General features: G+C 43.1%; 1 protein-coding gene across 1 annotated transcript in view; it reads right to left on the bottom strand.

Moving 5' to 3' along the window:
- Positions 1 to 909, bottom strand: part of LOC128794418 (LIM zinc-binding domain-containing Nebulette) — a 111,150-nt gene extending 110,241 nt beyond the window's left edge. Inside the window, exon 1 of the mRNA XM_053954250.1 lies at positions 774 to 909. Within this exon, the coding sequence (XP_053810225.1) occupies positions 774 to 842 (69 nt within the window). The 5' untranslated portion in view covers positions 843 to 909. The remainder of the gene's footprint in view (positions 1 to 773) is intronic.
- Positions 910 to 13,425: the final 12,516 nt, after the last annotated feature.

The following is a 13,425-nucleotide window of genomic DNA, read 5'->3' as shown; positions in this document are numbered from 1 at the left end:
AGATAACTGAAGCAGGAGTTTGACGTTTCCCTTGTAAAAAAAAATAACAAAATAAGAAAAAATAAAATAAAATAAATATTAAAAAAAAAAAGAAAAAACTACGTCGCTTGCTAAGAATGCAATACTACGCGAATGCAATCACTAGCTAATGTGACGGCTAGTTTTTAGGTACGCCGCACAGACACTAAATTTAGCTCATAACACGGCATTTTCCTCCGGTGGCTTCTACTGCCTCGCCTTGCCTTTCCGGGGACGGTAATTTGGCGCATCTATCAAAGCCTCACTGTTGTTATTTACGGAGCGACCGCGCTGGGCTTTAACCGGTGCCACCGGGGACACCCCCGCGGGACGGGGCTGCCGCCGCCCCGGCCGCCGTCCGCGCCAAGCCGGCCATGGCGCCAGGGGCAGCCGAAACCGCCCCAGCTCGGGGAAGCACCGACAACTACAGCCGGGAAAGGGCTGCCTACAACTGCATCCCTCGGGGAGCCGGGGGGCCGCGGGGACCCGGGCGGGCACCGCAGGGCGCCCCGGCCGCTGCGGCCCCCGCTCGCCCCGCGCCAGCGCGGTGACACGGCGGCTGCCCCCGCCGGCGGTGACAGCGCGGATGCCGGCGCAGCGGCGGCCCTTAGAACGCTGCATTTGCCACCTGCCGGCTCGCCCCGATGCCCCGCCGGCTCGGCCCTGCCCTGCCCGCTCCGCCGGAGCCGCGGGGAGCGGGACGGGCACACCCGGGAGGTGCCGTCGCCGCCCCCCTCCCCCCCGCGCCCCAGCACCTTGTCCAGGCAGTTGACTTTCTCGGTGGGATAGACCACTTTGCCACAGCGGGCGCACTGGGGATTCATTTTGCGGCTCCTCTGGGGCGGCGGCTCCGGCGGGCGACGGTGCCGAGGTTGCGGTGCGGCGGGCTGCGCTGGACGGGGCTGCGGGAGGCCGATCTATCATCCCCTGCACTGGCGGGGACGCTGGGGGTCCTCAGCGGCTGCGGGCGGGCGAGGAGGTCATCGGCGGCGGCCGTGGAGGAAGCGGCGCTCCAGCTGACTGCGGCTCGGCAGCATGTGCGAGTGGGCGGGCGGGGAGCCGGCGCTGCCGCCCCCGCCGCTCGCCGCCCGCCCCCGCCACCTCCCCCGTGTGCCTGCGCGCTCGGCTCGCCGCGCCGCGGGCTGCGTGACTCACGCCGAGCCCCGCGCTGCAGCCGCAAGCCAAGCCCACCGGCGCGGCCCGCAGCGAGGGGAGGGCAGAAGGGGAGAGCGAGCCCCGCGCCGCAGCCGCCCCGAGCGGGGTGAGATGGCTGCGGGGGGGTACCCGCTGCGCCTCTGGGCGCACCTGCCCGGGACTCGCCGGGGCGGGGCTGGCTCCAGCGGGAGGGAGGGAGGGAGGGAGGGAGGGGGAGATGGAGATGGAGATGGAGAGCGGGACAGCGACGGCGCTGCCGGGGCCACGAGGAGCTCGGGAGCTCCCCAAAGTGAAGCCCGAGGCCTGGCCGTGCGCCCGTGGGCACCTGCCGGCCGCGGCCTCCCGCCCGCTGGACACGCAGCCCCGCATCCACCAGCGGGTGCGGAACGCCTGCGCCTTCCCCCAGCCCTGGGTCCCGATGAGTTGTCGGGCGCGGCGTTGCAGCCTTCCTGGGGCTGAGTCTCGCCGGGTCTCACCAGCGGTCCCACGGCGCAACTGAATCGCAGCCGGAATGGCAAATGTCGCTCCTCGGAGCAGGCTTTGGGCAGTCATTTCTGACTTGCTCTGCAGGGCTGTGGAGCGGTACAGCAAGAACTCATGCGGTTTTTCTTCGCTGAGGACTTCTTTAACTACCTGGAATATAAACCACGCTGAGGAAAGCACTTAAGCCAATGCAAAGCAGCCTTTTCTGAGGGTTTTTTCCAGTAGTGCAACACTCTGTGTGGCTCACAGCAAGGACAAATTCTGCACATACTTGGGTGTTATTAAGTAATCAGAATGCAGTCAGCTAAACTGGAATAGTTGGCTATAATTCTGCCTTAGCAACCCAACTTTTATTCACTGGCTGTTTAAAGGCACAGGGAGAAACAGTAATTTCGTTGAAATTAATAATATATGTGATTAAATGAGAAACACCTAATCAGGCTTTAAATATTACATGATGGAAGTTGTAAAGCTGCCTCTGCCTCATCTAGCCTGAAACATCTGGCACCCGATGAAACTCAATGTTGAGATGCTGGCTGTGCTGCAAGCAACAGGAAAGCAGATTTGCAGGTAGTCCTGTAAATGTTTATTGTCTCCTGTGGCTGTCTCCTGCAGTAGCAAATAGACCATTTGCTGATCAGCCCCATTTCTGTTCCTGTGATCTACATGCTGGTCCTTTTCAAAGCCAGTGCTAGAAACCTGCAGTTCTCAAAAATCCTGAAGCAGATCTTTTTCTTATTGTTGTTGTTAACCAAATTACCTTTGATATGGAATTTGTCTTCTCACTATTCCTCATTGACAATAGCATGATTTGCACAAATTTTTCACAAATACCTTGAGGCCAAGTTGGCCTCAGTCTAAGGTTTCCCAGACAGAAATAGGTGCACAAACACCCTGCAGTGACAGTGCAGTGATTCTCATCCTTTGCTACCTCTGTGCTGTACAGATTACCTTACACTCTCTCTTGGGCAGTCTGACTGGCTGTGAACAATGGCTTTTATTCAAGGAACTCTGAACACTAGGCGTCTGAGTATGCTGATAAAGGAAACTTGAATACATGGTTACTCAGTGTTTTCTGTGGGAACTGTTGTTTGGGGATCTGTCTAAAATCCCTTCTGAGTTGAATTAGGCCCAACACATAGGTAAGCAATCTCCATTCTGCAAAGGCTACACAGTAGGGAAGAACAGCAAGTCTACTGGGATGGAGAATGATTTAAATTAATCTCAAATAGAAGGCAATGAATGTTACTTATACAGAAAAAAAAAAATCTTTCTTAAATGACTTAATTCTTTCCTAGCTTAGATTCTACCAATGGCTCGTATCTCGTATGTGAAAAAAACTCCGTAGCCCATTGGAAATAACTAGAGGCAATAGCACTATGAAGTCTTTGAAATAGAGGCTTCATTCCTGGAAGTTCCAGATTATTAACATCCCAGTTAGAGCCTTCTCATGCAGTCAAAAATAATTTAGATATTACTCTCAATGTTACTCTCAATGAAATCCAACACCTTACCCTTGAAGGAAAAACTTCTATTAACCAAAATATCAACGCTAAAAATGGAATTGTAACATCAATAGAATACCTGCATTTGGATCTGAATTGAGTGTTTCAGCAGTATGAAAGCATTCCAATCTTGTTTTAGGATCCTTTTATTAACTTTTATTAGTTTTCTTCAGAAAGGGGAGAAATTAGTGCCTGAATCATGGTCTTCATTTCCATAGTACGGGTCTCTTTCCTCATCATCACAACTTTTTTCTGCTGCTAATGTAGTGAAAAATTGATTCTTTTGCTCCATACAAACCAGTAAGAGAGAAAAATCTGCTTCACCCATGATAGTGAGAAAGCAGTCAAATGTTATTCATCAGTAGACTTTCCTTTTTCTGGGTAGGTAATAGTGCAATGGTAAAGTCCAGCAAAGCAAAATACAGCAACCCTGCTATGCCATTGACTATGGGTGTAAACCGAAGGCTGTGAAGCACAGAAGGGCAAAGACCTTGCACTCTAAAGAGTGCAAAGACCTTGCACTATACAAGCATGGTCTTGCAAGGACAAAGACCTTGCAAGAGTGCAAAGACCTTGCACTCTACAAGCATGGAGTCTGTAGTAGGTGGTATATTTCTAGACAGATTCCAGCATTGATTCCCAGATGGTCTGTGTTGCCTAGTTGTAAGTGGCATCCCAAGATTTCAGGCTATTATACTTCTCTCATCTGGCACATTTCAGGGTTGTTACCTAGCCTAGATAATTGAAAAGTGTGTGTTTAGCTGAGCAGTACAAATTACCAACACTTGCAAATAGATGCTTTTTCAGCATGCCTACAGTGACCAAGTGCAAAAAACCCTCCAGGGCAGCTGTGTTACAGCATTAGAAATATTATGACTAGGTAAAATGGTGATTACAAAAGTTCCTATTTCTATGGCGTAATAGCCTCATCAATTGCATCTTGTATTTGTTTGTTTGTTTCCAGTGCTCCATTTAGTTTGTTTGGTTGATAAACATAGTAATGTGTGCTGCAGAAAAACATCTAAATCATTATAGTAGGAGGTATTTTCACATGTTGATACTGAATTTTACCTGAGACAGAAAGGTTTCAAAAACCTCTTAAACTAGAAGGCTACCCTGTGTTATTGGAGGTGACTTGACAACATCTTGAAAGAGACAACCCACAGAGCCTTGCAGGTATCTCAGGTTTATATCTAGTTCTTCTAAAAGGTTTCTTGAAACTTCCTCAACTTTTTTTCCCACAAAATAGATTCCTTATAATCCATCTCCCACAGCTGGAGTTTAGATTTGTTGGAACGATCAAGTGACCTTAAAGCATGAAAACAAAGCCTTCTCTCTTGCAAGTCACCATGCATTTCATAAGCCATACATAAAAGCTCAGAGGAAGTGTTTATTACCTTGAGGATCACATGAAGACATGGTCTTTTCACCCAAATTTCTACATGAGTCTGCTCATGAAGTTATGGTTATATAAAACTCTATTGGACAAAATAGGAGCTCATGTAATCATAGTGATGAATTTTCTTTCCATAGCAAAGAATGCAGCTTTCTTTTCATTCAGAAACATATTTTTGGTTTACATTTTTGGGGGAAAAAAGCTGTAGGTAGTATGCTTCAATTAACATCTGATGCCCCTCATACAGTGTCATTATTCAGTCATTTTTCTGGAATAAATTTGCCAATATGTACTTAGACCCTGATGGACTGTTTTAAAAATACTGTTTGGTGTATTTCACTGATTTTTCACACTGTTGGTCTATTCTTTAAACGGGTATAAAAGGTGGCAAAACTGGCAAATTAAGATAATGTACTAAAAATACTATTTTATTATTGTAACAAGCTCATAACATTTGGGTACTAGTTCTAGCAGATAATAGGCATTGCGTCATGTTTAAGTGGAAGGATGATCTCGCAGTTAAAGCGCCGCATGGAGAATTGCAGATGAAGTCTCTAAGCAGTACTGCAGTACAGATAAATAATACTGCAAGAGGTTTTGTGAAATTTTGTGCCTGTCCTAAATTGTAGGAAGGGAAAGCATTAAACCAAAATGTTGGTTGGCACAGGAATTGGCAGTCAAATTTTTGTCCCTTACTGTTTGAGCTTAGGTTTAGCCACTTAAAAGAAGAAACTGCATGGTTACATTTCAAATAGAAACAATGTAACTTTAATGTGACCTTGTTTAGAGCTACCCAGGGTCCTGTTAGAGAAACGTGCTTTTAAATTCTCTGCTGTGAAAGGGTAATTTATACTTTCACATGCAAGGATTGATGGAAGCATGTTTTCCACTTCAGCTGTAGAAAAGCTTCCTACCAAAACCAAAACAAACCAAACAATGGTTAGACTTTATTATTTTGTGCAATATGATCCAAAATTCACTCTGCAGTGGAATCTCAATGTGCATTTCCAGAATTACTCAATCCTTAGCTGCTCGGATTAATCTAATAGGGCAATGAAATATTGGAACAAAAGTGGTCATTCAATCAGCAACAGTGTTTTCTGTTCTCAGGATCTCCTTTCTTCATTCAAAAATCATGCAAACTGAATACTGCATCCCACAGCATCTATATGCTTAACAAATATATAAAAACGTGATAATGATGAGTCAGTGCAATTTATAGGCTCATAGAATAGGTTGAATTAGAAGGGACCCATCAGGATCATCAAATTCAACTCCTGGCCCTGTGCAGGACATCCCAAGGATCCCACCATGTGCCTGAGAGCATTGGCCAAACACTTCAACTCAAATAGGCTTGGTGTTGTGACCACCTCCCCAGGAACCCTGTTTCAGTGCTCAACCACCCTCTGGATGGACTACAGAATTGCCTGGAAGAAGGGGCTCTTATTCTCTTAGTATTGATGTTACAGTGGAAATTTCTATTATTTTATGTATGGGGGCAAGATTTTGCCTTATCAGTTGGATGTTTCAGGATTCCTGAATTATAATTTCACTTCATGTTATGAAAAAAAGCTTAGTAAAAATGGGCCAGTTACTTGAATTATGCTGAGCAGAAAGTTGTTACTTAGCTCATTTGGTTTTGTTTGACCTTAGAATTGCTGATTTATGGGCAAAAAGTAGATTGAGGACTTCATTCAGGTGCAAGTCTTGTTACCTTTGGTCATATGTATGTGTTCTTAAAAAGCATCTAGCAGTAATGAAGCATATAGTCTCTGTAATTCAGGTGCACAAAGCAGGTGGAGTTCTGTAGATAGCAATACACAAGGTGTTTTGAGAATTTGGTAGTGCATGCTTGAGTGTCAGCTTAAAATATACATACATTATTAGAATGTTTTTTTATTTTCATAATTACCTCCTCTTTGTTACAGCCACTGTATTTTTCAACCCAGTTACAGCTCAGAGGATGTTCTAGACACATAAATAAATATCTTTGGTTTATGTATATTTCATTGAATGTGTTAGGAATTTTTTATCAACTCTGTCATTATATCTCTTCCCAGTCAGAAAAACATAATGCTACCATGTTTTGCAAGAATAAAAACAAATTAATTGCAAATAATAATTAGGGGGGATTTAAGGTCTACACATTTTGCTTGATAAATTAACTATTTGTCATCAAGTAATTTATACAGGAATGAAAAGCTATCATCAGAGCTCTTGGAGAAGCTGAAAAAGATTGTCTTCTGTCAGCCCTACATTCTGTGCCAAGAATTAAAACTAACTGTTTTATCTCAATTCAAAGAGATTTTCAAAAACTTTATCACTACAGACAACAAATCCAAAACAGGCAAAAGTCTCTATGCTGAACTAAGGCTAAGGAAGGACAAAATGTTAATTATTCATTCTGTTTTAATAGCTATTACTATTACTAAAGCTACTTGGTTTTGCTTATGAAGATTAAACAGAATGAAAAGGTTATTAATTGTGGATATTGTTCATTGCTCTATGTTTAGCCTGAGAACAAAATAGGAATTTAGAGATGCTGTTAGGGTCCTAAACAATTTTAAAACCTTAATGAGAGGGTTCTGGTAGCTTTGAATAAAAGAAAACAATGCCATTATTCATACTCTTGTCTATGCAACCACTTTCCCATTATTTCCAAAAATAGTAGTTGAGTAGCTTCCTGCCTAAATAAACAGTTCACATACATAGAATTTGGGCTATAAAGCTTTTTAAAATAAGGTTTCCTTTATTTGAAGCTGAACAACATAGTGAAATACAGGAAGGGTTGGGCTGTGATTGGACTGGATTCTTTAAGTTAATGTTTTAAAAGGTTACGTGACCAGTTCAGAGTAACTAAATACACTTTGTAGATGGCCTGGAAGTATGGCCTGGCAGGGAATACGCTCCCTCCATTGCCAGAAGAAATAGCCTCTTGTAATAAAGATACATAATCATTAACAAGCTTAACTCTGGACTTCAGAGGAATCTGAGTTTCCAACCCTTTTAGAAAGATTTTTAAATTCTGCCTTCACAGTGCAGACCTGACAAATCTCACACATCAAGAGGGAGTCTCACACGTTTAGCTCCCAGACTCCCTCCCCTGCAGCTCGACCTGTTTCACACTCATTTGCAGCACTGTGCCACGCTGCTCTCCCATTCTGTAACCCCATGCACCAGGCACAGCTGGATGGCCCAGGCTGCTGTCTGCCAAACAGTTCCAGCTACTGGGGGGTATCAGGAAAAGATCAGCAAAGAGGAGCAGGATGCACAATGCAGCATGGCTGCATTGCTGAAAAGAACAATGGATTCCAGGGGAATTCCTGGAAATACCAGCAAAATCCCTTTCCAGAAAGTAAGAAGTAAAATCTTCTCATAGCTCAATGTAAGCATTTTTCCAATTTGTGTTAATTTTTAAGTTTTCTGCTTTGAACACAGTGACTATGAGTTCTAAGGCTATTAAATAATATATTACAATATTTTAAAGCTATAATCTATAAATAAACAAATGAAAAAAAAAAATACAGATCAGACATACTACAGGTTTAGGTCAGGAAGACAATGAGTGGTCATATTCTTCTCCCAGCAATAACTTGGCTTCTGCAGCACCATTCCTGGTGCTGGGCTTGCCGAATATGTTAATAGAGTAAGAGAAAAGATGAAGGAAAATTCGCCTTCCTGAACATACCTGGAGATAAACTGCTAAAAGCACAACAATAGTACATTTAGGAAAGCCCATTTCATTTTGAGCTCAGATCAGACACTTTAAAGATGTGACTGAGTTCTTCCTGATATCTGAATTTTTAAAAACAGATCTTCAAATGATAGAAAGTTTGGGAACAAATGGCCAAGACAGAGACCCAGCCTTCACCCTCACCACTGTATGGCTCTCTCGGACTTGAAGGGCACCATTTGTGGCTTGGTGCAGTGCTGCTTTCATTGAAAAGACATGAAAAATAACTTGGAAGCAAAGTGTTCTCTCTCCAACATCTTTTGGGTTGTAATATCATAGGCTTCTTTACTGGGCACAGAACAAGTTCTTATTTTAACCATTTTCCTAAACACAGAACTGTATAATAGTTGGTGAAATTAACTGATGGGGTTATATAAGCCTTAAATAGGGAAATACACGATTTATTTCTATTGTTTATTTTAAAATAAGTAAAACTGCAATAGAAAATTAATAATCCGTGCAAGTTTTTCAAATATCTTGACTGTTTTAACTGATATAGTTGTGCTATGACTAGAAATTGTTGTGCACATAGGAACTTTATTAAATCTATTTAATCTTTTTAGTCTGAACCTATTATTTTTATTTCTTTCCTCTTTGCATGACATATAATTGGAAATAGCAGACCCAATGTCACTGTCACAGAAAAGATGTATGTGCCTTTCTTTGCATCATATGTTTGCACTTGCTGGTGAATAAAAAGTTAGAAGACAAGAAACAGAACTAGTTGTTCCACCAAAAATTCATCTGAGTAGTCTAGACCTTAAGGAAAACCCTCAATAATGCTGCATTTTGGAGGAGAGCTTTTTTAGATATGATACAAAGGTGCACACAAAATAAAGAGGAACTTTGAAAAGAGACTATTTAACTTCTTTTCCTTCTCCCGTTAGAATTGCAGCTAGCATATTAACTTTAGACTCAAAAATAAATGGAGAGCACCATTTGACATAAATTAAATATTCTAACATGTACTTGAGCATTTTCAGTGTGAAGTTCTCATTTTCCCTGACAGCATTCTATGAATTATCTTAAATGTTATCTTAGGAAATGCAATTATTATATGGAGCATTAAGCAGAGCACAAATATTGGTACACTGCAGAGACACCAGTTAATTTTCTTTTAACTACTGAAGCATAAATAAAGGAAAACAGCATAGTTAAATGGTTCTGAAGTTACATAGTGGCAAGCAACAAGTGAATTGCCATGTGAAGGAACATGATCCAAGGGGAATTATTGTGAAGTTACACTGTCCAGAATATTTCATTCATTTCATTCATCTTATAAAAGTCCTGTGGTGGATTCTGCTGCATCCACCCCTTCGCTGCTGTAAACTGCAGACAAAATAGTCAACCCAAACCAGGTTGGCTTGGTTGCAGAGTACATTTCACATTATTGTAAGAGTGATACACTTGGTCCATCAAGGGAAGGAGGAAAAACTCGAGATCTTTTTTTTAGATCAGTTTTTCAGAGCCTCCGCTGGTGTGACTGTCAGGCAGCCAGAGCTCCCTGCTCCTGCAGCAGCAATTGTATGGCAGATCTCCTGCCTCAGAGCAAAGGACTCTCTTATGAAGGATTAGCACCACAGCCCTGAAGTTATCAGTTCAGTCTTTCTGAGAGAGCTTCCCAAATTAATCAGTGTGCCTAGAGCACCTGATGTCCCTGGACTGCTGGGGTTTGATTCAATGCATGTTGAAACATTTTACTAACATCTGTCTGTGCTAGATTAGAGTTTACATACAATAGACTAATTTTCACTGAGATGGTGTTTTGCATAGGTATTATCCTTCTCTTCATCACAGTTAACTCTGATGAAAGAGAGGCCAGAAAGGCTGGCACACAAGGTGAAGCTCAAAGGCAGACTGGACGACAGTAGCCATGAAATTATGAAGATCCTTGGGGCAGCAGGAAGGAATCACAGCAAGCTCACTATTTGGGACTTCGGGAGAGCTGACTTTGGCCTCCGCAGGAATCTGCTTGATAAAATACTAAGGGATATAAAGACCTGGAAAGAAGAGGATCCCAACAAAGTTCATTGATATTCAAAGATCACCTCCTCCAAGCCCAGGAGCAATGCATCCTGAAAAAAAAGGAAGTTCAGAAAAAATGTCTGGAGCTCCTGGACAAATTCAAACACAAAAAAGAAGAGGGTGGAAGCAGGAGCAGGTAGCCCAGGAGGAGTACAGATAGATTGTCCAAATAGCCAAAGGTCAGGTTAGGAAAGCTAAAGCCCTGATAGAATTAAACCTGACCAAGCACATCAAGGCCAACAAGAAAGTCTTCTAGAGGGACACTGGTGATAAAAGGAAAACTAGGGAAAATGTGGGATCTTTCTGAAAGGAAATGGGAGTCTTGGTAACAGAGGACATGGGGAAGACTGAGGTGTTCAACAACATTTTTGTCTCAGTCTTCACTAGCAAGTGCTCCAGCCACACTACCTGCATCACAAAGCGGAAAGGCAGGGATTGTAGACCCATTATAGACCAAGTTTGAGACTATCTAAGGAACTTGAGAACGCGCAAACTCCCAATCTCTGTGTGACCTGATGAGATTCATCAGGGGTCCTGAGGCAACTGGTGAAGGAAGTGACTAAGCCACTATCCATCATATGTGAGAAGTCATCATAGTCTGGTCAAATTCCCACTGACTGGAAAAGGGGAAACATAACCCTCATTTTTAAAAGCAGGAAAAAAAGGAGGACTCAGGAAACTACAGGCCAGTTAATTTCACCAGTGTGTGGAAAGATGATGGAACAGATTTTTCTAGAAATTATATTAAAGCACATGGAAAATAAGGAGATTATTTGTGACAGCTGACATGGCTTCACTAAGGACAAATTATACTTGACCAATCTGGTGACCTTCTGTGATGGGATTACACTGTTGGTGAACGAGGGAAGAGTTACTGGCACCTGGAATTGTGCAAAGCACTTGACACTGTCCTACATTATATCCTTGTCTCTAAACCAGAGAGATGTATTTGACAGATGGACACTCAGTAGATAACTCTGTGCTAACTCAAAGAGTGGTGGTCAATGCCTCAATGTCCAGTGGAGACCAGTGACAACTGGTGCTCTTCAGAGGTTGGTATTGGGACCAGCACTGTTTGATATCTTTGCTGGCGGCATGGACAGTGTGCTTGAGTGTACCCTCTCCAAGTCTACCAATAACACGGAGCTGTGCTCTAGGAAACAGATGACATCCAGAGAGACGTTGACAAGCTTGAGAGGTGAGCCTGTGCCAGCATCATGAAATTCAACAAGGCCAGGTCTAAGATCCTGAGTTAGGGCATTCCCAAGCAGAAGTACAGGCTGAGTAAAGCTGTACTCAGGACCACTCACAATCTCTGGATTGTGAGCGGCCCTGAGGAGAACTTGGGAGTGTTGGTGCACAAGAAGCTTGATATGACCCAGCAGAGTGTGCTTGCATCCCAGAAAGACAACAATATTCAGGGCTGCATCAAAAGAAGTGTGAGCAGCAAGTCAAGGGAGGTGACTCTCCCCCACTGCTCTGGGCTTGTGAGACCCCACCTGGAGAGCTGCATTCAGCCGGGAGGCACCCAACATAAGAAAGACACGAACCCATCAGAGCAAGTCCAGAGGAGGCCATGAAGATGATCAGAGAGCTGGAGCACCTCTCCTGTGATGGCAGTCTGAGAGAGATGGGGCTGTTCAGCCTGGAGAAGAAAAAGCTGTAGGAATTGGTGGCCATTTTCTAGGACCTAAAGGGAGCCTGCAAGGCAACTGGAGAGGGACTTTTTACAGTGTCATGTAGTGATAGGACAAGGGGAATGGCTTTAGACTGAAACAGGGTGGGTTTAGATGAGATGTTAGTAAGAAATTCTTTACTATGAGGGTGGTGAGACACTGGAACAGGTTGCCCAGAGAAGCTGTCAATGCCCATCCCTGAAAGTGTTCAAGGCCAGGTTGGGTGGGGCTCAGAGCAACCTGGTGTAGTGGAAGGTGTCCCTGCCCGTGGCAGGGGGGGTGGATCTTGATGATCTTTATGGCCCATTGTAATCCAAACCATTCTAGGATTCTATGATTCTGTTATTTCTGGGGACCATTTTGAATACTATTGTACTGATTTGCTTTAGAAGAACTTTAGAACTGTATATCCATAAGATCCTAATAAATAGATGTTAACTGCTCCAAGTCAGCTTTCAAAGAGGGTCTTAGTAAAAAAAAAAAACTATTCATGATTGCAGAAAACTTAATAGTGCAACACCCTGGAAATTGTACTATGGGAACACTTTTAAACAAAACACAGATTATAGTAAATTTCCCCAATTTGATGTTATCAAATTACTTGAGGAGGAAAATGACAACACAACAGTTACAATTTTTGGAGCAAAAAATGCATGCCCCATCAATTATCATTCAGAGGTTGTCAGTCCAGGTACTTAGGACCACAACACCTGCTGTGTCTGGTTCTCCAAAAGTTAAGCAAAAGCCACATTTTGTAGACTTTTCTGGATTGGCACTTGGCAGATTTCCTTTGCTTGGCATGTATTCCAATTGGGATAAATATTGAGGTCAGTACATAAATATCATGATGGATAACTGCCACAGCTACAGTACATCTACTCTCCATAAATCCAGTTAAATAAGGTGGGATTGCACTGAAGATCAAAAGTTATATCCTATCAGAAAACTTTCCTCATAAGTAAGACTGAAATTGCACCTGTGTATCTACACTGGTGAGGCTGCAGGGCCAACCCTAACATCACAATCATCTTGACACCAAATCAGTCATTTAGTCCATAAGGTATTTTTAGCTCGTGTCTTTGTCTCCCTTTTGTAACTTCTGAGTGCCTCTGCAGTGGGAGGGTAACTGGGATGATGGATCCAGCATATTACTTATTATTCTGCAGTCCTACTCACTAAGAGATCACAACCCTATTTTTAGAAGAAAATATAAAAACACAATCCAACTGAAAGCATAATAGAAAGAAAAATCAGGGAATCCATATTTGGAAATTTGTTATAATTAATTGGTTTTCAGTTCAAATATGTTCCTCTTACTAGGCATAATTTTTCTTACACAGCACTCTGCAAAGTTCTTTATGATTCTGGAAAGGAAAATAATATGCAAAATCATTAAGGGAAGAACGCAGGTGCGTGTGAGTTGTGGTTGCAACT

This window comes from Vidua chalybeata, chromosome 1 (assembly GCF_026979565.1).
Source record: "Vidua chalybeata isolate OUT-0048 chromosome 1, bVidCha1 merged haplotype, whole genome shotgun sequence".
Taxonomy (NCBI): Eukaryota; Metazoa; Chordata; class Aves; order Passeriformes; family Viduidae; genus Vidua; species Vidua chalybeata.
Note: the sequence above shows the minus strand (reverse complement) of the source record. Positions and strands in the feature narration are given on the sequence as shown.